Source organism: Erpetoichthys calabaricus, chromosome 15, assembly GCF_900747795.2.
Source record: "Erpetoichthys calabaricus chromosome 15, fErpCal1.3, whole genome shotgun sequence".
NCBI classification, from domain to species: Eukaryota; Metazoa; Chordata; class Cladistia; order Polypteriformes; family Polypteridae; genus Erpetoichthys; species Erpetoichthys calabaricus.
Window position 1 is genome coordinate 80,842,284 of NC_041408.2, and position 27,931 is coordinate 80,870,214.

At 39.1% G+C, this 27,931-nt stretch overlaps 1 protein-coding gene across 1 annotated transcript; it reads right to left on the reverse strand.

Moving 5' to 3' along the window:
• Positions 1 to 1,456: 1,456 nt before the first annotated feature.
• Positions 1,457 to 26,520, reverse strand: yipf3 (Yip1 domain family, member 3). The gene is made up of 9 exons (XM_028820312.2): positions 26,265 to 26,520; positions 23,169 to 23,372; positions 21,326 to 21,432; positions 16,436 to 16,481; positions 9,913 to 10,005; positions 7,400 to 7,531; positions 6,861 to 6,974; positions 5,024 to 5,147; positions 1,457 to 2,534 (listed from the first exon to the last, which is right to left on the reverse strand). Exons 1-9 carry the CDS (start codon positions 26,340 to 26,342, stop codon positions 2,413 to 2,415), a joined length of 1,020 nt encoding a protein of 339 aa, XP_028676145.1. The 5' UTR covers positions 26,343 to 26,520; the 3' UTR covers positions 1,457 to 2,412.
• Positions 26,521 to 27,931: the final 1,411 nt, after the last annotated feature.

Genomic DNA, 27,931 nt, shown 5'->3' on the forward strand with positions numbered 1-27,931 from the left:
CGCAGGGTTAGCCATTGTACAGCACCCCTACAGCAACTGAAGGTTAAGGGCCCAGCAGAGTAGCATCTCTCTTTGGCAGTGACGGGGACTCGAACTGGCAACCTTCGGGATACCAGCGCAGATCCTTAGCCTCAGAGCCACCACTCCGCCCTTTGGTGAGTATTCTTCCAACAGTTAGGCTTTGAATTAAATGTAATACAAATTAAGGTAAGCTGCCTAGCATCTGAGATTTAATTATGAAATACACACTAAGGAGTGGTGCTTAGCCTCTGAGGCTGCCCATTAAGGGGGAAGAAGTTGTGCTGACACTTCTGTGTCAGATGGGAAATCTCATGTCTAAAGGCTATCTTGTCATTATTGATGATAGGGCCTATGATGGTAGTGTCACATGAAAAAGAGTTTGAGCTGTGCATGACCAGAGAGTCCTGGGTGAACAAAGAGTTCAATATGGGGCTTAATTCTCTGTGCTCTGGAATGATGAAGATCAGCTTGGAATAACTGATGCTACAAATCTACACCTGTTGGGGTATACAAGTTAGAAAAGCCAAAAAGGGCTAATAATAGCCCTGCTCCACTGACAGAGGAGATCGTTCCTCCCCCAAACTATGCGACTCTTCAGTTCCACCCGGGAGGGTAAATGTTAACATTATTCAAAGTTATTGTCTATTTGTACCTGCATTTTTATTACTCTTTAATTTAATATTGTTTTTTGTATCAGTATGCTGCTGCTGGAGTATGTGAGTTTCCCCTTGGGATTAATAACGTATCTATCTATCTAATACTTTTATATCTCCAAGACCAATGTTATTTCCATCATTCCCACTTTAGTATCACATCTGGTCAATGAATGCAGACATGCCTAAAACTCAACAGCATACCGCATTCCTTCTTTTGCTACCACATCTAAACTTTTCAATAAAAACATAGATTTTACAAAAACTATGAATAGAAAAGTAAGAGGCTTTTTTGTATAATTTTACACCACAAGGTGCATTCTGTCAAACAATATGATATTTGCAAGAACCTGTAAACTGCACTGGGGTGCCATACTGAAGATAAACTGCACCTTGATATGCTGGGTTTTTTAATTAGGCTTTAGGAATAAAATCACTGCAAATGTAAGGTACATCCATCCAACTGTCCCCTTTTTGACCCACTCCTTCTAGTGTCATGGGGAGATAAAAACTCATCCTTGCTGTATCAGGAACAAGGCAAAACCAGCACCAAAAAGGAAACCAAAACACTGAAGATACATTTGTTTACACTATGCGAGTTAGAGTCATAAATGACCATAACAGTGTGTCATCCTATATAAACACATGGGGAACACATGGTCTCCACACAGAGAGCACCCCAGATGGAAAGGAAACTGGGGGGGGGGGGGGTTGGGGTGTCACCCAGCAAAGTGTTTTATAGTGATCTCACTGGTGCAGTGTTCCAGACCCACACAAACATATTAATGGCAATTTTTAATTTTACATTAGAAAACTTTCATCCATTAAAGTTTTTATAGTCTTATTCCAAAAAGTACATTTCATAAAAAATAAAAGGGTACCAAATAAAACAAACACTACCAAAGTGCACTATTTTACAGCAAATCTATATATACATATTTTCTGATTTTATGTTTATAGCAAAGTTTACTATAATCATGACTTCCATCAGTAATAAAGTTATAAATCTAAAAGTACTATAAAGAAGTTCAAAGACACAGAAAATGTGGCTTTTTCTGTTTTTTATGTTCCATTAATAGTACCCTCTTCCTGCCATTAAAAATGTTACACCAAGGGCCACAAATAATGGGCTATGTACATGCATTTTACAGCATATCTGATCAGACCTTCAGCAAGTGACAGTCTTGTTTTGTTTGTTTTTTTCCCCCACCACTCACCCCTTCCCTGGGCAGCTCAACACATTTTAGGCTGCACCAAGAAAGTTAATGTTTCTAAAAACATTTAAAATGATCCTTACAAATGCATTCATTACACCATGTTCAGTTTTTGAATATATGTAACGGATAATTCATTGGATGAATAGCAAATCTGATTCAAGACAGCTAAAAAACAACCCTAGTCATGCATTCAGCCTGACTGTAAGAGGAGATCTGTATACTCTTCTTCTTAAAGTTTAATGTGAAGGTTGGGTACAATTTAAATACAACATTTTTACAGCAAACAAACAGAAACACATATTATATGTATAGTAAAAATATCCATAAAGTGTCCAGAACTGCAGATTGCACTGAAAGCTGAACCTTTCTTAAACTACTACTGGGGTATTGACTATTCAGAAATTGAAACCCTTTAACGCTGAATGACATTGAAAAGGCAAATGACTACTGCTGTTGTCATTCTGTCATGTGGATTGTAATTGAAAGCCATTTTTTGAGCCTTTCTGTCAGGATTACGGAGACTACGAAGCAAGGCCCACAGCCTTCAGTGTAACATTTACAAGATTAGCTGACACCACAGGGACGTCTCGTGCAACTCGCTGAATAGGTGGAATGTTGGGTCCTTCGAGGGTGTCCAGAATACCTGAATAGGAAAATAACAAGAAAATGCTTATGTATCATATTTGGCAGTAACAGTCCCCTTATTAAAGAATATAAGACCAAAACAATCACTTTCTTTTACAGTGGCAAGGGGGGCATTTCTTGAGAATTACCAAGCAGTTTTAATTAAACAGAGTCTTATTCAAAATGCAGACTTCTCATATTTCCAACGTCTTTATTGTACAACTAACTATAACTTGCAGTGTAAATTTTAGGAAATAAAAAAAGTGTTGAGAAACTTTTTATTCATTGACTTTCCACTTTTGGGCCAACTGTCTATACGGTGGTGTCTGCTGGGTGTTAATGCTTTTCATATGCAGGGTTTCCAGTCTGAGATTAGAGCCCCACAAAGCTATATGAGCTATAGGCTTAAAGTAGAAATTATCACTGCATTGAAAACCTAAAAGTGTTTAAAGTAAACTCATAAGACGTGGAGGGGCCAATACTTACAAACCTTTACCTATTTAGTAATCGTAGTAGTAGACGTGTGCAGAGCACAGTGAAACTCTTACTTGTGTGTCCAACCAACATGCCACTAATCATCATTCTTTGGCACCATGAGAAGCAAAAATGTAACAAAGCATAAAACTTCAATATAATATTGTACATTAAGTAAGCAAAATTACATATTTTGATACATGGACAGTACATTTAAATAAAAGTAGAGCACATCAAAAATAGATTGCATGTTTGAAACAAAGAAATACTTCACCCAAAAATAATATATATATATATTTTAATATGTCACTTGCCACATGTAGTCTGTAGTGACGGCTGAGAAAAAAAAAATCAGATTTTTTCATAGGAAATGTAATTAGGTAAAAGTACAGAATAAACAAGAATAGTTGCGTCAAATTTATGAAATACTGCATTTAAATATGTGCTTCAATTTTAATGTTTAAAGTCTAAATATTCAATTAAAATCTTAAGTATTCAAAAATAACATTTATTATCACTTATCTCAAAATAATCTAAAATGATCCTCCACATTATGTTTGAAATTTGTTATTTTTGACCTTCAAATATCAAACATAATATATTCTGTGTCAGCAACCTTGAAATAGCATAGCGAGACATTCCACGTGCCTGTATTACCAATTCCCAATTTATCAAAGTTTTGTGAAAAGGAGTAACTTTGACCCCTCGTATATCATTAGGGGATGAACTCCTAGGGTTAGCTGATGTGGCCTGCACAACATCAAGCCTTTCTGATCATTCTTGCTGAAGATTCTTATTGGTTTACTCCTGTGTTTCCCCAGCCTCGGTCCTGTGGCCTCCCTGTACCTACAGGCTTTTGTTCCAACCAGATTCCTAATCAGTGACAACACCTGATAGCACTGATCTCATTTAATTAGCTGGTATTATTTTTCTTTTATTCTACATTCAGAAAAGCTCAACAGCATGACTTTTACATTTATAAGACATTTAGAAATATTTCTGCTTTTGCTATAGATTTAAATGTTTAACTCTCTTTTGTTGATTTCATTATATTTTGCCCTTTCTCTGTGAAGTTTTCCCCTTCATTGTATCTTATTAATGACAATTAAAAACGAGCAGAGCAGACACCCGGGCAAACAACACAGAATAATCAGAGGCTGCAAGTACTTTAGCATCAGACCCACTAATTAGTAAATAATGGATTAATTAAAACAATTAGAACACCTAGAAAAGTAGAATGAAAATCAAGATGAAAATATTGTTAAAAATAAAAAAATACATTATTCCCATATAACTGCTTGGTACATTTTGAGATATATATATATATATATATATATATATATATATATATATATATACCAAACTTAAGTTTTCAAATTTCTATATTGTTCCCAAAACACAGAACTTGAGAAATAACACATCACTTAATTAGCCCAGGAATCCAATTAAAAACAGAAGCTGGTTGGAACAAAAACCTGCAGCCACAGAGGGGCCACAGGACCGAGGCTGGGAAACACTGGTTTACTCTTTATCATAAGGGTGTAGTTTCCTGCACAAAATACGTTCCATAAATGAGGGTTTTTGAGGTCTAGAAAGCCAAACAATAGGGGGGAACCCAAACAGCTTGACATCTTGCATAACTGGACATTAAGAAAAGTCGAGCAGCAGATCATTTGTGGGGATTTTTCTAGTACCAGTGAGTCATCAGGCGACAGACAAAAAGAACTGAAGTGATTTGAAAGCATTCAGCAATGGAAGAAACGTTTGTCACTTTTTCGGCATTGCCTTCTCAACCACAAACAAAGCAAGAATTTTCAGGATTATAGCATCTCACAAGATACTCTTTTTTAAACTTTCCGTCCTAATGTCGGAGAAGTAACTGCACAAAATATGCCATATTTTACATGATCCGGAAGTTTACATACAGTACAAGTCTAAACACTACTGTTATAACACCCATTTATCTTGACAATAAATCAATAGCTATGGAAACTGCAGACATCTAATTTGCAAGCCTAAATGTTTGTTTCTTACCTTCAACAATTTTGTGGTAGGTGAAATGCAAGTAAAGTAGGAAGAGCATGTGCAGGGCTGCCAAAGTGCCACAGAGGATGAGTCGTGGAGTTTGGCCCACAGTGCGGGACAGAAGAACAGCAACCTGCATGATCCACAAGAAAGATGTTGAAAAGGCAATAAAATCATAAGCAGAATATCTTAAAACAATTTTACAATGAGACCATCAGACTGTAGATTATTAGCATGATTTATCATTTATACTTCATCAAGCAACAAAAATAAAAAAAAGGAATTGATTTTTTTGAATGTATTCAGTATAACGTTAAAGTGTATTAATGTTTAAATAGGATTCATGGAGGAACAAAAAACACATTTATTTAGTTGGAAAAAAAGTCAGTATAAATGAGTATTCAACAGAGAGTTCTCCAAGCATGTCTTTTTTATTTCTGTCGTGCAACTGCAAAAAACACACCTTCAGTAGAATAAAAAGACAAACGTGCATATTTTAATATGTGTAACTTTTACATATTATTTGCTTTATGATATACAGGAATAAATTAAGTCTTTAGGGTTGAAGTATAATCAATTAATAAATTAGAAACTAGTCAACTCATAGACACTTGCAGAACTACAGCATTCTTTATCTGCACTCCTTGGGATGGATTTTTTGAAGCCATCAGTCCTCAATTACAAATGCAGGAAAACACTGTTACTGGAAAAATGAATTACTAGAAAAAGAAAATGAAGTTTTCTCAACAGTTAACAATTTAGAAATTCTCGGGGTGTGGCAGTCCTTTGTTAAAATTGACCTTAAAGACTGTGACACTTTGTGACCTTTCCAGCCATTTTCAGACAGCCTACATTTACATACGTAAACTTAAGAGAGTTGGAGACAGTCGGCGTTGCACTCTCATGAAGGGCAGTCACCTAAGGTGACACACCCAATGACTCACTCTAACTAGGCTGCAACTCACTCTGACAAAATCAAGCAGGTTTGACTTTGTCTTTAGTCGTAGTACGTGTGGAAATACAACATATTTAACGTAGCAATGAGGAACAAGGAACATGAGTGTTTTGGACCTTGCAAATAGAAGAGAAGCTCTTTGTCTGACGTGTAATGTTTTATGTACCACTACGGAATGAAGAAAAGGAAAACAAAAAAAATAAGGGCAGAGATTGTGGCTGAACTCACCATTCCCATTAGCCCTTCATACAGCACTGGGTCTGTCAGGCAGTACACTATTAGCTGTCACACAAGGGGGTAGGGGGCAAGCACAACTATGCTGGCAGGTCTTCATACAGTTGGTAAATTAGACATGCTCAGTGATTTTCAGTAGTTTAAACTGCCCTGGCCTTGTGATGAGATCAGAAAAATCAGTCATCAATTCTGACATACCCCATGACCAGCCATCGGCTTGAAATGCATCCTGAAATAATGGCTTATCTCATTTCACAGTTACAGATCTTCAAGTCAATTTAATAGTCTTTGATTGACTCCATTCTCTTTTTCCTCTTTTAGTTTTTTGGCGAGAAGTATGATATGATTATAGCTAATGTGATCAGTGATTAAATGCACTTATAACCATACGAACAGCCATATTTAATTGGTGTGTAATTTTAACACATTGTGCTGCCGCTCTCAATTATAGGAAACAGATTAAAAAAAAAAAAAAAAAAGAAAGTATAAGCGACTAAAGGCTGTATGGTTTAAAATAATAATTACAATGATTGGAAACACAAGCAATCATAGTAGGAAAATACTTTATTAAGGAAAATAATCTAATATTGACAGATACAAGTGATCAACGGAATGAAAAAATCAGGCTTATAATAAAAAACTTTTAGCAAACCTTACCATACGGATTGTTGAAAGACCACCAATGATCAACCAAAGAATGTAGAACAGTGAATGGAAATGGACATTGTAGGTCACAAGGAGAACAACACAGTGTCCAAAAAGACCATAACCCTGTAGATTAGAAGAATGCAAATGTTGTTTAAACTCCCTTATTACTGAGTAACAGAATCAGCCATCCCCTATTATACATTAACTGCACAGCATTAAATCATCCAGTCTCTTGTTAATGTTTTATTTATGAAATGCATATTTTACAACTAATAACACTTAAGACTGCTGCCATGAGGATATATGTACAAGAGGTGAAAACTGTCCATATGTTTCCAACCTGCTTATCCAGCTCACAGTTGTGGTGAGCCTAAACACTGGGCACCGAGTGGAAACCATCCCAGTATAAAGTGTAAGTACACTGCAGATCACACACACTCTTAAAGAGGAGTTTAAATAAAATTTTTTTTAAAAGCCTAAGGACATTCTGATATCAAAACAAAAAGCTTATATGTTCAAATTGCAGAATTCTTTGCACATCTCCTTACCAGTAATGACAACATCTGCAGCATGGTAATCTGAGCATTACACAAATATGCTAAGAAATAAATAAAAGAGGAAACTCCAAGCCAGTATCCAAAGCAGGTACCAATGGCTGTCCCCATTAACGTGCCTTCTCTCTATAAGTAAAACGAAACACAAATCCTAGTCAACAAATACAAAACCTTGGCTTTCATAAGGGTGCAGTAACTCGTAAGTCACATACTAAATATTTTAAAAGAAGAAATACATTTGTTACATTATCACTCCCATTTTAATACTAAAATTATAAAGAAAATTACAATATACCAGTACAGTTAAAAAGAAATGAATATATTAAAATTAAAGAAAAACTATTTTTAATACTTCTATTTAAACAAACAGTCACTGTCAAAAAAAAAAAAAACGAAACCTTAACTTTTTAACACTTATTGCAAATAAAATATGCATGCACATGTAAAGAATTGAAATTGATTGGACACGCTACAAGTACTGGTGTTTGCCATCTTTACTTCTGCTGCAATACTTTCAAATGGTTCAAGAGATTCAGAGATGCACCATTACCAGGTGGGTACGGCAGCAGAGCACAAGCCACAAACCTGCTGCTTCAATCCCCACAGCCGACTCACAGCATGAACCGGAGTGACAGGCAGTCTGCACTCCTGTTGCACAAACATACACAGATAACCGGGCTACCGTTCTGTACTTTCAAGGTGGCTTGGGACAAGATTAAGTACAGGAAAACAGTACAATTACACAAACCCATTACTGGAAGCCATTAATTACTTTCATGTTAAAAAGTCATTTGCTTCACATTTTAAAGCAATTCATTCCAAGGGGTAAACTGTCAGTCACAAAGTGCCAAAGGGGACATTTGACATGTGTGCAGTCCCAGGACATATTTAGACCAAAATATAAAAAGGTCAAAGCCTTGCCTTAGGGACTTAGTATTTTTTTTTTTTTTTGAGTTCTCAAGTACTATGTGAGGTGTGTTTACAAAGGGGAAAGGTTTGGAAAGGGGGATTAGTGTTACCATGAAAATCATCCTGGGTTTTTTTTGTGACTGTGTCATGCTCTCACAAAGACAAAACAGGGTGATTGGGATGACATGCTGAAAGCCATTGCAACAAGGCACTCATCTTTAAGTGGTGAAATCTGGGAGATGGAAAGGTGAAACGGAGATGCACAACAATGGGCTAACAGTCAACGGACAGACAGGATAAAGCTGATATCCCATGTGTCAGCAGTCCTGTAGTGGGTATAATACAGCTGGGTTCAAATCTCCATGAATAAGTAAGGACCGACAGCTTAATTGTGACGCACACATACATACTGTACTGTCATTTATGCCTGCCTCTCATTATCTAGCCCACCTAAGAGGTTAGGCAGCAAAGGTGCAATCCATTCTTTCTTTAATTTGTACATATTTACACAGTATAAGAAATAATTCAGTTTGGAAATTTAAATATTTCACTATATTTTAATATCTATGATGAATCATAAAAAAAATAAACAGCTGCTTGTTTACAGCTCCATTTTTTTTAAAAATATATCTACTACTAGGGGGTTCCCCCCTGCTCGCTTCGCTCGCCAGCCACTTTGCGTCTCTGCCGCACGCATTGTGAATAGGGGGGCTGAACGCACCCCAAAAAGACGCGGTCGCTCCTCTGAAACCCCCTCTTAAATGGTGATACAATGGGAAATAATTTTTTTGCTCGATCAGTTGCTGGCTTGCTGCTGCTGCTGCCGTGCCGTGTGATCTGAATCTTGTGCAGCACTTCGAACGTTTAAAAGCCTGAACAGCAGCTGTCCTACTCTTTTGAGTTTTATTTCTGGCCCCGAGCGTGGTTAAATCTTTTGGCACAAAGTCCCGTCTTGCAAGACGCGAGTTCATGATATTTTTTAATTTGTAATTTAAAAACAGAGTAAGAATCTGAAAATCTAACAACATCACATTAAAGTTCGATAAATTCTGAAAATAATGATCCCAAACATATATATAGGTTTTAAAATAAGCCCAGTTTAAAACGTGACATAAAAACGTCACCTTTGCACTTTTAGGTTTAGGATTATATATATATATGAGTAGATATAATAAAACACCAAGGTCTGTGTGTAATGTCTCTCTGAAAAATCTGATTAGTCAGCTTGGCTTTGGTGACACGATCTAATGAGTAAGTGTGAGTGTTAGATGCACGAGGAGGAGTAAAAGTGTATAAGACACAATGAGAGAGTCACTGTCAAAGAGAGAAAGTATAAAATCAGACAGGAGGTGGGAAAGGTGCCTCCAAAATAAAGCTAGAGTTTGTGAAGCAGGCAATGTGGGAACGAGCGCAAGAGAGGAAGTGCAGGTTAAGAAACGTTCACACATGCAAATACAGCAGAAAGGCACTGAAGGTACATGTAGGGCAAAAGAAGGAAAAAATGTAATAAATATTTGACTACCACCTCCAATCACAATTTCTAAGTTAAATTGACAATTATCACAATTTAATAAAAATTAAATAATATTGAGCCTTACAATTACAGTTCCAGAGGTCTTCATTCCATGTAGGAGGATTGCCACCAAAGTAAAAACCAGCATCATTGGTCCATACAGTTCACCTGCTACTTTCTAGAGTTCATAAAATAAAAAGCATTAAGATATTGTGCTAGGTTTCAAACTAAGTAGCATTTATGTTTTTATAAACATCAAATATACTCTTTTTTTGTTATTTATTTTATTTGGGGGGGGGGGGGTGCAAAAGGTTGAAAGCTACACTGTGGAAGGACCACAACCTAAAAGTGAAATGCATCAGAAGGGCTCAGCACACTGACAGTGTTGAAATAAGAGTGAGATTGAGAGGTCGATAGACTTTATTTGTCCCAAGGGGAAAGTTTTGTAAGACTTCTGTTTTGTCTAATGATAACTGAGCAGTCACAGTGAGGCATTATAAAGGAGTGTTGCCATTGGAATGAAGGAGACCCCAGCTGCATTTATTGACACACTTCTGCTGAATAACTAATTTTCTGAAAGTCCTCAGTGCTGGTTTGTCTAAGAGAGGAGGAGCAGCATTGTTCATAATGACAGTCAGTTTTGGCTTCATTCTCTCCTCCACTGCTACCTTCAAGCAAGCACACAGGAAGTCCTATAACTGAGCTAACCGAGTCTGCCTTCTTAATTGGTTTGTTGATCTGGTGCACAGTACACCAGTGTTGATAATCGCACTGGCAATCACACAGATGCAGAATATGTAAAACATGTCACTACCCTCTGCCTTTCTTTATATAGTTTCTGTGTTACTAGAACAGTAGACCTCCAAGTACCTGTAGCAGTGCACCACCTCCACATGCACTCCCTGAACAGTGACCAGGCATGGAGACTCTTTGGTGAACTGAAAGTCAATGCACTTAAACCTACAAAGGCCTACATAAATGGGCATGGACAATACATACATGTATTTAGTAACTCAGCAATAAATATTTAGCCATCATCCTAGATAGTACTGATTATTTTGATGATTTTTAAACTGAATTTTATTTTTTGCCCTTTTGCAAGTCAACAGCATTTATAACTCAAGTGAGAAAGTCAGTAAGTCATGCAAGTATGAAATTTATAATATAAAGCAAATAAAGCACATTTTGCCAACATCAACAACTTGCATTTACTTAGTTTTGCTATTCACTTGTTCATCTTATAAACTCACATATTGCAGGTCCTGTTTGTTAGGGGTCTACCAGAGCGCACCCAGCAGCATGGGACACCAAACTGAACTAACTCTGATCAGTACACCAGTACATTATGGTGTACACTCACTCAGGGTACCCAGAGAAAGGCCATACGAACATGGGGAGGACATACAAACTCCACCCAGATAAGCGTCTAATCTAGAAGTTGAACCCAGGACTGTAAAACTACAAGTCAGTAACTTTAGTCACTATTGCCAATACCCTAAAAATTAATTTTTTAATTCCATGGCATTCCATCCATTCCTTATCCAAATTCAAAAGATACCAAAACCCTTCCCAGTAGCATTGGGCACAAGGCAGGAATCAACCCTGGGTATGTGAGAAAAAGTGATTTTCAAGCCTCAGAAAAAAAAAAACACTTGGACACTGGAAGAAAATGCACTCTCCCTGCAGAGAGCCAATGCCAGGACCGGAAACCTAGAAATGTGCAACAGCAATGTCAGTCACTGTGCCATGTCACTCATAAAAATGACAAGGGAAGCTAAATGTTTTCTCAGTATGAAGAAAAATGATAAATTGCTCAAAGTTGACACGCATTCAAAGCACAACACACTGCAGAATTAAAGAATGTAGTTCAGTTTACTGTCTCTCTCTCAATTAACTCCAGATGATGAAAACTTTATAAAATCGAATTTAGCTTTTTAATCTCCGTATGTCTTGTTTTTGATTTTTTATAATTCTTCTGAACTATAGCTGTGATATCTTTCACTTGGATGTTATAGGTTGCATTGAGTAAGTAAAGCTGGGAAGAAATATTTTTTGTGTGTTTTCATTTAAGGCTGTAAAGCAAAAAAAATGGGAATATTTCAAAGGGGGTGATTCTTTTCTATACCCACTGTACGTATTTCCAAATCACATTACATTGTGCTCTGTGTTTGTGGTGTTATTTTCTAACTGAAGAAGGGCAGCTGGATAATAGATTTTCATGATGAGTTATTCTGGGAGCCTGTGCTTTTGCTTTCAACACACTGGTGAAGAACATTGTTACAGCTCTAAGAAAGACACACATAAGTGCCATCTGCAGCATCCACAGCGTCAGTGGACTTTGATGGACAGATATAGGAGGATGATGGTAGTCACATTTGACCTACTGGTGTACACAACAAGTTGATAGTTATACGAGGTGTGACAATTTAATCAAAGAATGGCGGTGTAGTGTTGCTTATGTGCCTCAAATATGGAGAGATGAACAGAAACAGTGGGGCTTGAAGTTGTGACTGATCTTTCTGCAAATGAACATGTTTAACAAAGTTACAGTATTAAGGGTGACAAACATGGTGTTTCCAGTATGACCCAGAAACAAAACAGCAAAGCATGCAATGGAAAATACAGAGTTCACCATGGCTAAAAAAAAACATGCCTGTCACTCTTGCGGTTCAAGAACGTGCTCATTTTTTTTGCAGACATGGTGTTTTCCATCATACACACTATTTGGTTTGATAATTTAGATATGTAGCAGCAGGATGAGTAGGCCTGAAAAAAGAAAAAAATAAACTCTGGGAAATGAAGACAAATTTTATCTATAGGGGCAATACACAAAAAGGTGAGACTCACATAGCAGGAGATCTGTTTTCTTGTACTCAAACAAAGAAAGAGAAGAACTCTGGGATTATATATTTTAAGTGTCAAGCAGGATTATCTGGCATCCTGGCCAGGAGGAGTATGAGATCCTTACCTGGGCAGGAGGACATGATAAGGGAGCAGTGAAGAAAGGCTCCTAAATTTGTATATTTTCATCCCCTATCCACTAGATGGCAGCATCACAGGGCCACGATAACCACGTGCAACCCTGCAGGGCATGATGCGAGTTGTAGTGCCAAGAGTCAGCCCTGCTGGGTCCAATGGGAGCTTCCAGGGGGTGCTGCAAGGATTTCCGATCCCTACTTTCGGGACTTCTGCCTGATCTGGAAGTGCTTCCTTCAGGCTATGCCCTGGCATGAGAAGTATTCCCAGATCCAACATAAAAGGAAGTCGTCCAGCCTCCTCCAGCGAGCCAGAGCTGGGAGGTAGAAAGACAATACTCGCTGTAGGAAGGTGGACGGTCAAAGAAGATTCAGAAGGAGGAAACAAAGGAGACTATTGTGCGTATTTGTGCTTGTGTTGCCTGGAAGAAACCAGTTGTGAGGTATTTTATAATAATCACCTCTGTTTTGAACCCGTGACTGTCTGTGGGTCAGTTGATTCTGGGGTTTGATGCTCAGTAGCACCTGTCACTAAAATATATATACACACACACACACACACAGTGCATCCGGAAAGTATTCACAGCGCATCACTTTTTCCACATTTTGTTATGTTACAGCCTTATTCCAAAATGGATTAAATTCATTTTTTTCCTCAAAATTCTACACACAACACCCCATAATGACAACGTGAAAAAAGTTTACTTGAGGTTTTTGCAAATTTATTAAGAATAAAAAAACTGAGAAATCACATGTCCATAAGTATTCACAGCCTTTGCTCAATACTTTGTCGATGCACCTTTGGCAGCAATTCCAGCCTCAAGTCTTTTTGAATATGATGCCACCAGCTTGGCACACCTATCCTTGGCCAGTTTCTCCCATTCCTCTTTGCAGCACCTCTCAAGCTCCATCAGGTTGGATGGGAAGCGTCGGTGCACAGCCATTTTAAGATCTCTCCAGAGATGTTCAATCGTATTCAAGTCTGGGCTCTGGCTGGGCCACTCAAGGACCTTCACAGAGTTGTCCTGAAGCCACTCCTTTGATATCTTGGCTATGTGCTTAGGGTCGTTGTCCTGCTGAAAGATGAACCGTCGCCCCAGTCTGAGGTCAAGAGCGCTCTGGAGCAGGTTTTCATCCAGAATGTCTCTATACATTGCTGCAGTCATCTTTCCCTTTATCCTGACTAGTCTCCCAGTTCCTGCCGCTAAAAAACATCCCCACAGCATGATGATGCCACCACCATGCTTCACTGTAGGGATGGTGCCAGGTTTCCTCCAAATGTGATGCCTGGCATTCACACCAAAGAGTTCAATCTTTGTCTCATCAAACCAGAGAATTTTCTTTCTCATGGTCTGAGAGTCCTTCAGGTGTCTTTTGGCAAACTCTAGGCAGGCTGCCATGTGCCTTTTACTAAGGAGTGACTTCTGTCTGGCCACTCTACCATACAGGCCTGATTGGTGGATTGCTGCAGAGATGGTTGTCCTTCTGGAAGGTTCTCCTCTCTCCACAGAGGACCTCTGGAGCTCTGACAGAGTGACGATCGGGTTCTTGGTCACCTCCCTGACTAAGGCCCTTCTCCCCCGATCGCTCAGTTTAGATGGCCGGCCAGCTCTAGGAAGAGTCCTGGTGGCTTCGAACTTCTTCCACTTACAGATGATGGAGGCCACTGTGCACATTGGGACCTTCAAAGCAGCAGAAATTTTTCTGTAACCTTCCCCAGATTTGTGCCTCGAGACAATCCTGTCTCGGATGTCTACAGACTATTCATTTGACTTTATGCTTGGTTTGTGCTCTGACATGAACTGTCAACTGTGGGACCTTATATAGACAGGTGTGTGCCTTTCCAAATCATGTCCAATCCACTGAATTTACCACAGGTGGACTCCAATTAAGTTGCAGAAACATCTCAAGGATGATCGGGGAAACAGGATGCACCTAAGCTCAATTTTGAGCTTCATGGCAAAGGCTGTGAATACTTATGTACATGTGCTTTCTCAATTTTTTTATTTTTAATAAATTTGCAAAAACCTCAAGTAAGCTTTTTTCATTTTGTCATTATGGGGTGTTGTGTGTAGAATTCTGAGGAAAAAAATGAATTTAATCCATTTTGTAATAAGGCTGTAACATAACAAAATGTGGAAAAAGTGATGCGCTGTGAATACTTTCCGGATGCACTGTATATATATAAACTCCTATTAACTATATCTAAATGCACACATACACACTGTGGCAGGCAGCCAGGTCCCATGCCTGGCCGGGACGCCCCTTCTACCTATGTTCCAGGGAAGTAACCATGGGCTTCTCAGTACCTCCCCCGGGACACTTGGTGGCAGCCTCCCTGGCTGACGATGGTGCCTCAGTTTCCTGCAGGGCTCCATGGGAGATGGAGTTCTCCACAGCCCTGTTGGGATCTGGGGTGGCCGCCAGGGGGTGCTGCATGGCTCCCTGAGCCAGCCTGGACGACTCTACAGCCCTGCCCGGAAGTGCAATCTGGAACAGGTGATCAAACACCTGGAGCACTTCCGGGTGAGCAATAAAAAGGGCCAGCAACCACCACTCAGGAGCCAGAGTCGGGAGGTGGAGGACGAAGCTAGAGAAGAGAAGCGCTGGTGCCAGAAGAGTGTTTGTTTTGAGTTAAGTGCTTTTGGGACAGTGTATTGCCTGTGGGGTTCACGGGGAAGACGTGCCCAACAGATGAAGAAAAATAAAAAGTCTTTGTGTTTTTACACGTGCCTCCGAGTGAGTCTGTGCCGGGTCGGGCGCTATACTGCGTCTACTTTCACAACACACACGTACAGATATCTGAAATAGCAGTTTTACTCATCATTTTTTCTAAACAAAAACAGGGTAGGTGTTGGAGTGGATGGCCTGGCATTTCTGCTGGGATCAAAGTCAATTCCCTACCTGACTGGGAAACTAATGGAACAATGCAGATGGACATGTGTCTCGGCCAGGTTGGTTGCTGGAACCTTTCCCTGTTGGGAGGCCAAAATAGAAAGACAGAGGCTGGCAGCATCTCTCTGGTGGAACTCCCAGGGCATATTAGGAGCTTAAGTCATGAAAGACAGCCCTGTTGGCGTACTTGGGTGCCACCAAGGGCAGCTGCAGGGAAACACTGTCCCTACTTTGGGGGACTTCCACCTGCCTCCCGGGTCCGGCATAAAAGATGCCACCACATCTGCATCAAGGAGTCAGAGGAGGTGGACGACACTCTTGGAGGAAATGATGGAAGTAGACAGAAGGTGACAAACTGTGTGTTATTATCATGCTGGACTGATTTAACCCTGTAACAGAATTATTGTATCTTAAACAGCTTTTTATTTTACTTGAAATTGTGTGTGGCTTAGTTATGTCTGATGTTTGGGGCTCTGGTGGCCACAACAGTTAATTACAATCCTTGGAGGGGTGGAGTTTTAGATGTTTACACCTCTTTGTAAGTCGTGTTGTTTTATTTTTTTATATTTATTTTGTCTAGTAATAAGCACAATAGCTTACTGTGTAGCTAATGGATGTGACTTAATCACACTCTCTGTTTTTTGTTTTTTTTAAATTGTGATGCTATCTTGCAAACATTTCACTAATACCTCCTACATTAAAGACCACTCTTCCAGGTGAGCAGGTTTATTCTCTTACCTGTGGAAAGTTGATCATTCGAACAGGAATCAAAGACTCTAGTAATCTGAAAGAAAAAAGAAGTAATTTCATTATTTTCCCTATGTATTTATAAATGGAGGTTCTGAATGCTATAAGACTTGACGTGGCATTTTTTATGGTATAAAACAAACGTGTCTGAAGTTCTGACTGAGAAAAGCAGAATATTCCAGCTACATAATATTTATGAAGTAATAAACACAATTACTAAAGCAATAGTTTGTGTATTTCTAAAAACAGTCATTAGTAATGACACAAATTCATTCAGTTCAGGTCAGTTTGTTTTGTATTGTGCTATTCATACAGTGCAGGCTCACAGACTGGCGTAAGTTTCTACATATAACGCGAAGGCAGAAATCATTAAACCATATGCCATTTACATACTGCACTGTCAAGATCAGAAATTTTTGTTTATATTGTCTTGTTCATATATTATTTTATTCGATTTTTAATCAGGTACAGTAATCCCTCCTCCATCGCGGGGGTTGCGTTCCAGAGCCACCCGCGAAATAAGAAAATCCGCGAAGTAGAAACCATATGTTTATATGGTTATTTTTATATTGTCATGCTTGGGTCACAGATTTGCGCAGAAACACAGGAGGTTGTAGAGAGACAGGAACGTTATTCAAACACTGCAAAAAAACATTTGTCTCTTTTTCAAAAGTTTAAACTGTGCTCCATGACAAGACAGAGATGACAGTTCCGTCTCACAATTAAAAGAATGCAAACATATTTTCCTCTTCAAAGGAGTGCGCGTCAGGAGCAGAGTCTGTCAGAAAGACAGAGTAAAGCAAACAAATCAATAGGGCTGTTTGCTTTTAAGTATGCGAAGCACCACGGCACAAAGCTGTTGAAGGCGGCAGCTCACACCCCCTCCGTCAGGAGCAGGGAGAGAGAGAGAGAGACAGAGTTTGTTTTTCAATCAAAAATCAATACGTGCCCTTCGAGCTTTTAAGTATGCGAAGCACCGTGCAGCATGTCATTTCAGGAAGCAGCTGCACAAAAGATAGCAACGTGAAGATAATCTTTCAGCATTTTTAGACGAGTGTCCTTATTGTCTAGGTGTGCGAACAGCCCCCCTGCTCAATCCCCCTACGTCAGGATCAGAGAAAGTCAGCGCAAGACAGACAGAAAAGCAAGCCGGGTAGCTTCTCAGCCATCTGCCAATAGCGTCCCTTGTATGAAATCAACTGGGCAAACCAACTGAGGAAGCATGTACCAGAAATTAAAAGACCCATTGTCCGCAGAAATCCGCGAACCAGCAAAAAATCTGCGATATATATGTAAATATGCTTACATATAAAATCCGCGATGGAGTGAAGCCGCGAAAGGCGAAGCGCGATATAGCGAGGGACAGTAATCCCTCGCTATATCGCGCTTCGCCTTTCGCGGCTTCACTCCATCGCGGATTTTATATGTAAGCATATTTAAATATATATCGCGGATTTTTTGCTGGTTCGCGGATTTCTGCGGACAATGGGTCTTTTAATTTCTGGTACATGCTTCCTCAGTTGGTTTGCCCAGTTGATTTCATACAAGGGACGCTATTGGCAGATGGCTGAGAAGCTACCCTGCTTACTTCTCTCTCTCTCTCTCTCGCGTTGACTTTTTCTGATCCTGACGTAGGGGGATTGAGCAGGGGGCTGTTCGCACACCTAGACGATATGGACGCTCATCTAAAAATGCTGAAAGATTATCTTCACGTTGGCTACCTTCTGTGCAGCTGCTTCGTGAAGTGACATGCTGCACGGTGCTTCGCATACTTAAAAGCTCGAAGGGCACGTATTGATTTTTTTATCTGTCTCTCTCTCTCTCTCTCTCTGCTCCTGACGGAGGGGGTGTGAGCTGCCGCCTTCAACAGCTTTGTGCCGCGGTGCTTCGCATACTTAAAAGCTAACAGCCCTATTGATTTGTTTGCTCCTTTGAAGAGGAAGATATGTTTGCATTCTTTTAATTGTGAGACTGAACTGTCATCTCTGTCTTGTCATGGAGCACAGTTTAAACTTTTGAAAAAGAGACAAATGTTTGTTTGCAGTGTTTGAATAACGTTCCTGTCTCTCTACAACCTCCTGTGTTTCTGCGCAAATCTGTGACCCAAGCATGACAATATAAAAATAACCATATAAACATATGGTTTCTACTTCGCGGATTTTCTTATTTCGCGGGTGGCTCTGGAACGCAACCCCCGCGATGGAGGAGGGATTACTGTATTCTCCTATGTTCCTTGTACCTCTTGGGTGGGACACCCTGATGTATCTTATATATACACATCTACGCACGGAAGTGTGTGTGTCTGTCTGGCCCGGGAGTGAGAGGTGGAGTCGGAATAAGGGCTCCAACTCCAAGGAAACAGAAAACTTGCTTAGCTGCTAATAACACAACGAGGACAGCATGTCAGCAAAACGAAACCTCAGAATAAAAGACAAAGTCACTTAGCCGCTAACATCAGCAAAAAGGTGTCCCTTTTATTTTCCCTCCTGCCACTAATGCACAAGCGATGCAAGCACATCGGCAAATCAAATCCTCCTAGGAGGGAGATGCCCAGAGTAGTTCCTTTCAATTACCTGACATCTCTGCATTTCAATTTTTTTTCTGACGATTTCAATAGTTTCTGGGACCACGGGTTTTTTACAGCACAGGCTTACACAACTAGTTAATAATCCATCCATCCATCCATTTTCCAACCCGCTGAATCCGAACACAGGGTCACGGGGGTCTGCTGGAGCTAATCCCAGCCAACACAGGGCACAAGGCAGGAACCAATCCCGGGCAGGGTGCCAACCCACCGCAGGACACACACAAACACACCCACACATCAAGCACACACTAGGGCCAATTTAGAATTGTCAATCCATCTAACCTGCACGTCTTTGGACTGTGGGAGGAAACCGGAGCCCCCGGAGGAAACCCACGCAGACACGGGGAGAACATGCAAACTCCATGCAGGGAGGACCCGGGAAGCGAACCCAGGTCCCCAGGTCTCCCAACTGCGAGGCAGCAGCGCTACCCACTGCGCCACCGTGCTGCCCTAGTTAATAATAACACTGATAATATGTAATGAAGAGCTTCACAAACACAAGTAGAATGTGCAAACGTTCCACAGACAGTTGGTCAGGCTGGGACCTGTGAACTTATTATAATTATAACAAATGAATGCCTCAACATACTAAATATTATGTTGAAATCAAAATATAGCAGTATTGCTGTGATTCATAATCAAAAAAAGCATGGCTCCCAAAACATTTAATTGTTTGAAAGTATTATATTGTATCACAATAACATGTAAACAACCAAGGAAACTATATCCTTTAGAACATACTAAACAAAGCCTAGATGATCCTAACGTTTCCCTGACAACCAGTCTGTAATGGCATAAGGACACTTTTTTTTTTTATTAATTTTTATTGTAATCATTCCATACAAATAGATCAATTTATAACCAAACAAAATTGAAGACAAGTCAAACCCCACCCCTGAGAAGGAGAGCTTAGCTAAAGGAGAATTGCTTAGGGCTTTTTAATAAGACAACAATAAGCAAAAGAAAGGGAGAAATAAATATATATGTAAATAAGAGATGGAGAAGGGAATTAAATGCGGTAATAGTTATTTCTCTTATTCTAAAATAATATTGATCAGATCCTGCCAGGTTTTGAAAAAATTTTGTACAGATCCTCTAACTGAGAATTTGATTTTTTTTCCAATTTCAAATAATATAAAACATCGGTTTCCCACTGACTTATCAGAGGAGAATTAGGATTCTTCCAATTTAACAGAATAAGTCTGCATGCCAAGAGTGTAGTGAATGCAATCACCGTTTGCTTGTCCTTCTCCACTTCAAGTCCGTCTGGAAGAACACCGAACACATCTGTTAGTGGGTTAGGAGGGATTGTGACCCCAAGGCTGTCTGAAAGGCACTTAAAAATTTTGGTCCAAAATGATGTTAATTTGGTGCAGGCCCAGAACATGTGACCCAGTGAGGCAGGAGCTTGGTTGCAGCGTTCGCAGGTTGGATCTTGCCCTGGAAACATTTTGGACAGTTTTAAGACAGATGAGCTTGATACATAATTTTTAGTTGAATAATTCTATGCTTTGCGCATATGGAGCTTGAGTGAATTCTCTGCTTTGCTACCTTCCACTCCTTTTCTGATATATTGATTAAGAGATCTTCTTCCCAATGTCCTCTTGGATCTTTGAAAGGTAGGGACTCTAATAGGATTTTATATAATGCGGAAATGATGTTTAATTCCTCGAAATTGAGCAGTATTTTTTCCAACATTGTGGAGGGTGCGAGGTGGGGGAAATCGGGCAATTTCTGTTTAACAAAATTTCTTATTTGAAGATAGTGAAAGAAATGTGTAGCTGGGAGGTTGAATTTTGAACATAATTGTTCAAAAGATGTAAATAAGTTGTCTATATAAAGATCTCTGAGCATTTTAATCCCAAAACTTTTCCAGGTATTAAAAACTGGATATGTTTGCGAGGGTTTAAACAGGTGGTTCTCTTGCAGAGGTTCCACTGATAAAAGATTTTCCATCTTAAAATGCTTTCTAATTTGGTTCCATATTCTAAGTGAGTAAAGCACAATTGGGTTATTAGTATATTTGCGATAACTTGCATTTATTGGAGAGCAGAGCAGGGAGTATAAAGAAGTACTACAGGATTTTACTTCCATTGCGGACCAAGCCTGTAGGACACTTTTTAAATAGCAACCTTCATAATCAGCATAATGCTTTACAAAGCAACTGTCAGCAATCATGTGAAACAAAAATAGTGAAACAAATACACCAAGTACCAGTGGTGGATGACAGGAGACATAAAGTGACGGTCTTAATAGTAATTAAAACTTTACAGCAACGATTTAATCAATTTTACCTGTTTCTGACTTGCACTGGCTCAACATCAAAGTAAGGTCTGAGGATGTCAATGTTGGCATACAAGTTGAAGGCCTTTGATGCTTGTCTTTTACCGGCCTGCCACACCTAGAAAACACACAAATGTTCTTCAGCCCACAATAGAAATGAATTCACCAAAAACAAAATGACTTCATTCTACTAGCTAAAAAAAAAAAAACAAGTAATTCATACTAAGGAATGGTGCAGGATGTTAGAGGTTTGACACACTTTATTACAATAAGTACCCTAGAATTCAGATTTTGTCCAGTGAGCTCCCATTTCCTACCAAGACCTAAAACACTGGCTTGAGTTAAGTAGAGTAGACTGCTAATTCTTTATACTTAACTTTTCAGTTATGCTTTGTAATAAAAAAGGGTGAGGTGGATTCAGTTTATGTGCGAGAGTGAGGTGTGTGGTTTCTGATTAAGATAAAAGACGAATTTGGCACCCAGTTCATATTGTTGAGGTGCAATTCTGATATCTGTATATGGGACTATAAAGATATAGATAATTACCGTATATTGCTGATTTGTTTTTTCTTTAAATTTACCACTTGAATCTAGCTATATTAACAATACTTATTGTTGGGTTAGTGATACACTATAGGTTTGAGAATAGTGTCACGTGTCTCTTTTATGTTTAAGCAGAGTAGGACAATATGATTAGGTTGCCAACTCAACAGTCAGCAATAATTCGCTGTTCAATCATGACCATATCACTTAAACCTCCTAGTCCAGTGGTTTAAAAAAATGCCATGAATTGTAACATGTCCTATTCTATTTGGTTCTTTTGGATAGTACTTAACTTTTTTTTTCTACACTTGGACCACATGAAGATTAAATGAATAATGACTCCAGTGCTTCTGAAAGCCGTTTCCATACCTGGAAAAAGCTGGAATGTAGCAGCCTAAAAAGAAGCCGTCACATCTTCAACTGGTTTTTGATCAAGTCTGGTTACAGTCAGGCCAAAGCTAGAGTTTCATATTTTGTCTGCATGTGTACTGTATCTAAGGAAAGAACTATTTTTCTTTCTAATGTCAAAAAGGATGCAAAAAATTCTATTATCCCTTAATATGATACAGGTTTGCCAAGACAAATGCCCCTTTTTGCTACTGGTGTCTATTCAAAGTATGTCATGCTACTGCACTCATTTTTGTAGCTTGGGCATACTGCCCCATAGTGGCAAGTGACTCAGTAGTTGAAAGATGTAGTAACCCAAGTATAAAAAAGTGGATCGATACACATTCGTATGCTCATCTCATTTCAGAAGGGCAGTTAGGGAGACAGCACTCCGTCCTCCAATCACCTTGCTTAGCCAACTCAAATTCAGTGTCAAAGGAAGAAGGAACATAAATGTAAATGATCACTGAAGGTTACATTTAGATACACTTTGTACCATGCATTTAATACTGTGAACTGAAGATACTAATTTACATTTACTGTAGAAGGAGAAGTATATAAAATTAAACACCACCGCTCAATGATGCCGTTCACAGTCAATACTATGTTATCACGTGAAAAACAATTAAATGGCTTAGGGAAACAACTAGCAGCAAGCTGAACAAAGTAGAGAGTGTTTGTAAATCTTAACAGGCTAAGAAAATAAATGTTCTTAATCAGACATGGTAGTCTGCCGGGGGTCACTCTAGTGCTAATATGTCTCATGCATTTCCCACAGGCCAACTCTTACCCATCTCTTAACAACAAAATAGCAGGGTCCAGTTAAATTGGGTCAATTGAGAAGGGGAAACATATGTTTTGATTCAATTCCTTCCTTTAAATAGCATGAAGAAAATATATTACAGAATGTTACAGCAGGCATACCTCATCAGCAACTTGTCGACCAAGCTGACCCTTTATACCCTTCATGCCTAAAAACTCTCCATCCTCTCCATCCTCTGCTGCAGCTGCTTCTTCTGTAACTTCTTCTTCCTCCTTCATGCGCTGATGCATCTCACCCATGTCTTCAAAACTAGACCCTGAGGTGTCATCCATATTTTCCATGTCGATCACTGCGGAGCCACCACCCTGAAAAGGTTATAAGATTATAAGAAATGATAACCATGAGTTACAGGAAAAGCAATTTCCAGGGCCATGAAACAGAAGAACATGAGGTATCTTGGAGAAACTTAAATTAATAGCATCAAAAGCAGCAGAATCAAATGAAGGGTTTGCCACTAAGCTTTCATTTAAAAGGCAAATTTAAAATAAACCCGTCAAAGGTGATCTGTCAAAATGCTCACAAGTAAACCCATAACCTTTCCAAATTTGGAAATGCAGGACCAGTTTCTCCAAATTCATTAATTTTTTTTCCTAAATATTCTGAATAAACAGCCAATAAATATGAAAATACAATTTTAAACCACTCTAGTACAAGTGTATATTGAAATAGCTACAGATCTGAGACAGAATGCTGAACTTTCACCAAGTTGCTTAACACAGTTTGCTAATTAATAATATGCGATTCCGAACAAAGAAGCTGCCCATCTGATATGGTTTGGGCTGAGGTTTATCATGACATGCACTATAAAAATATTTGAAGTCTAAGAAGGATTTCATAAAATATTGAGGGTAAATGGCAGCAGCAATTCCATACTTGAAGATGCTGACTATTGAGCTGCCAGCCAAGAACTGATCTAAAGAAATAAAATAATTGTTTGGCACAGTATATCGTTGGTCACCTATCAACCAGGATGAGATGGAATATTCAGCATTTCATTTCCCAGTGAAAACATGAGACTAAAAATTTTCTTTGGCCACCACTACAAACTAATGGGGTAACATTTAGGAAAAAAAATATTTTTGGGTGGAGTATTCCTTTGACTGACCTCTCAGTTTTTAAGTGTACTAAATTACTGTTCCCTTCATCTTCAGCCCATCATTAGAGGAGCACTAGATTTTATCATTTTAAATCCAACAAGAATATGAAAGTACAGCTCATTCTTTTTTATAGACTGTAATGTCTTGGCTTTCCTTCTAATTAGCCCTCAAAGTCTACATGGGTTGAAATTTCCTATTTCTAACTGAGCCCCTAAGTCTAATAGCTTGTCTAATTATTTTGCTTTTCTTTGTAACTGAGCCCATCACTTTATGACGACACCTAATCTTTTCTTCTTGTACCGGTCAATACTGATTTCTATGTCTGAGACCTGCAGTAGGCTAGGATTCGTAGCCTAGTCACTTTCTGTATGTAATTGTCATGCCCACCTCCATGTTTAGCTGGGTTTTTCCTTCAGATGCTGTGGTTTCCACTTGTACAACAAAGCCGTTTGTGTGTTTGGGTAACTATGAACTCTAAATTTTCCCAGTATAAGTGAGTTTACAGTAGATGTGTGTGCCCTGCAATGCATTGCAACCCTGAAATGAAACAAGTAGGTCTGATAATGGATGGAGGGTTTGAGAATGGTTGGACACCAACTCCCCGGCATCCTTCACAATTTAAAAACCTCTCCAAAGTCAAATGACTTACTTGCAAAACACTTCATAAAATAATACAGGATACCAAACGTCACTGCTGAAATGCAAATAAACATGACGACAAATGACATGTCATTTCTGGGTGTCACAGTGCCTGCCCTCAATCTCTACTTTTTGGAAAAGTTTCTGATGCTATTGATGTCATGCTGCTTCTGTTTACAACATTTAAATTCAAGGTGAACACCACCCACCCTGCCAACTATTCACCCTTTGATTTGAGTAGTGGTTTTCAAAATGTGGTCTGCAAGCTGACAGCTATCAAGAAAATGTGACTTTTAGATCACTCGGATAAGTTAGTCTGTTATGGACCTCCGTCCTGTGAATTTCCCCTTGGGGATTAATAAAGTATCAATCACATTTATTTGTAACGATCAAGTTTGCTAGTTGACATCTAAACTAAATCAATATGTGCAGATATATGAGAAATGGATCTAAAGGTGCCACCGTCTAACTTTCTTGCGGATGGGGACAACTTTTGCTTCAATTGCATGCCTTCCTGTTCTGCTCCTATTTGCATGTTGGGGTCGCCTCTCTTTCTCCGTGTCTGTCTGTCTCTCTTTTACATGCATCACTTTTTCAACTTCAGTCTCTCTCTCTCCAGTCCAGTTGATGCTGTTAATCGATCTTCATGGCTAAAGGGTTCTTATGGATCAGAGGCTAAAATTTAACACATTGAAATGCAAATCCAGCAACACCCGATTTCAACTTTAGTATTTTTCACATAGATAAATGTCTTTTGGAAAATAAATTTTGGGAAGTAGGCAAACTGGTGACCATCAGGCTCAAGTGTTCCATCTGTTATGTTTGACCTCAGCAAAGTGGTCCTCAGTTCAAAATACTTTGAGTACCACTGGATTACAGGATCCGAAACTGTCATAGGTACATCCAGGTAGTGACATTTTTTTTTCTCTGCCTCTCGTTCGCAAATCTGGTATTTTGTGGATATCATTCTCATAGTTACTTACAAAATTCAATCTTTTAACGCATGTCAAATTATAAGTTAAAATACGTTGCAAAAGTGAAAAGGATTTTTTTTTATTGCTGGCGTATTTCGAAAGGCACTATAAAAATATACAAACGGATATACACATATATAAACACATATTATAAGCGTATATAAGCATAATTCCAAGTCTATATTCATTTATTTTATAGCCCGCTTAACCGGTTCAGGGATGCGAGTCACCAGTGGCCTGAACTGACCCTGGACGGGCCGCCTGTCCATCACAGCTCAGAACACCCAATATTCCGATTACATTTCTGCCTGATCTGGACGACAAAGTTTCCCTGATAAACAAAGACGCAAGGACAGCCCGCGGTCTTGTGTTGTTTACTACTCTTGAATTCCTTCTCAGCTGACAACCTCGCGACTTACTTAACCGCAAATCACAGCATTGTTGAAACGATTTAGGACGCCTGTTGTTTGGAGTCTACGTTGTTTACCTGGATCAGGTGCTCGTCAAAGCTACCCCAAGACTCCGTGCTCCCGGCTTTACTTCCTGCTCCTGGAAGTGCTGACATTTTAGAAAACAATCAAGGTGATCCCCAGCTCTCTTAAATTATGACTCAAAAAACAGAAATTGCTACTTCTGTAAAGAACACCTCCTTGAATCCTCAACAGCGACTACATCCAACAGCTCATCTGGAGCGTACCCACATATTTCAGGAGGGGCTGACTGGAGACGTGGAGACGTCTGAGGTATCGCGAGATACCAAGTCTCGTGAGATAGGCGTTCTTGTCACGAAAGAAACGCCATCTTGGTAAGGGCGTCAAGTGCTTGGCTGTATCGGCCACATATATCTCGATTACGTCTGGTTCTGAGCAATTTTGTTAGAAGCTACAGGTTGACAGGAGTGCGCTTTTTCCTTTGCTTGATTTTGATGTTCGAAAAATTGATAAAGAAATTTAAAAAGTCCGACCCAACTTCTTTGCATACAAATCGATCGTTTTAGCATATATTGACGGGTAAGCATACACTTTCACGGCGTTTTTAGGACCTGTTGGCTGACCCCAATATTGCTGTGAAATCGTCACTTGTCTGGAATTTAATTACAAGGGCCTGCAAAATTAAACTCATAGAAATTATATTAATGGTGGAAGGTTATCTGAATTTGCATTCATGAACACAATAAAATATATAATTAGAATGTTTGCATCTTGTTACATTTAAGTACAAAATTGAAACGAATTTTAATTAAAATTTTGCAAATAATACAATTTATTCAGGTTGAAATATTGTTTTAAATCAATTTAACAGGAAAATATGTAGTCAATCTAATAAGTAAAGGAAACAATACACATTAATTGACTTACATATAACTTCTCTAGCTTTTGTCACTTCTTAGTCCATTTTTCTGGTGTGTCCCTATCAATTGTCCAGCCATAGTCTGCCATCATACTGGCATCCTAACGTCCCTTGTACTTTCTTTCCATGTCCTTGATGTTCTGATGGAATCTTTCACCCTGCTTTTCATTCACAGCTCACAGATTTTCAAGGAGAATTTCCAAATGGAATCTTTCACCCTGCTTTTCATTCACAGCTCACAGATTTTCAAGGAGAATTTCCAAATACGAATCCAATATGCAAGCTTTCGAGGCAACTCAGGCCCCTTCTTCAGGCAAGATGTAATACAGAGACTCAAGAAGGGGCCTGAGTTGCCTCGAAAGCTTGCATATTGTAATCTTTTTAGTTAGCCAATTAAAGGTGTCATTTTGCTTGGCTTTTCTCTACATTCATAATGGCTAACACGGTACAACACCCTAGTACTACAAATACGAATCCAAAGAGTGAACTTAAAAGAGCCTCATATTCCAACCCAATTCTTTAAATTTAACTTATAATGTTTTCACAATTTCTTCACAATATGGATCTTTATTGTTACCTAAAATCTTACAAGTGACTGCTTTGAGTGATACCTGAGACTCTCATTCCAAGTCATTCATCACAACATCAAATTTTGCACCAGAAAACAGTTTTTTTTAATATCAAGCCCAGCAAAAATACCCTCTTTTAATTTAGCCTCAGACAAACCTGGAAACTATCAGCACAAGTAAATAAAACAGGCTTCATCTTTTGATAGGACTTTAACAAACTGCTGTATTAAACCAA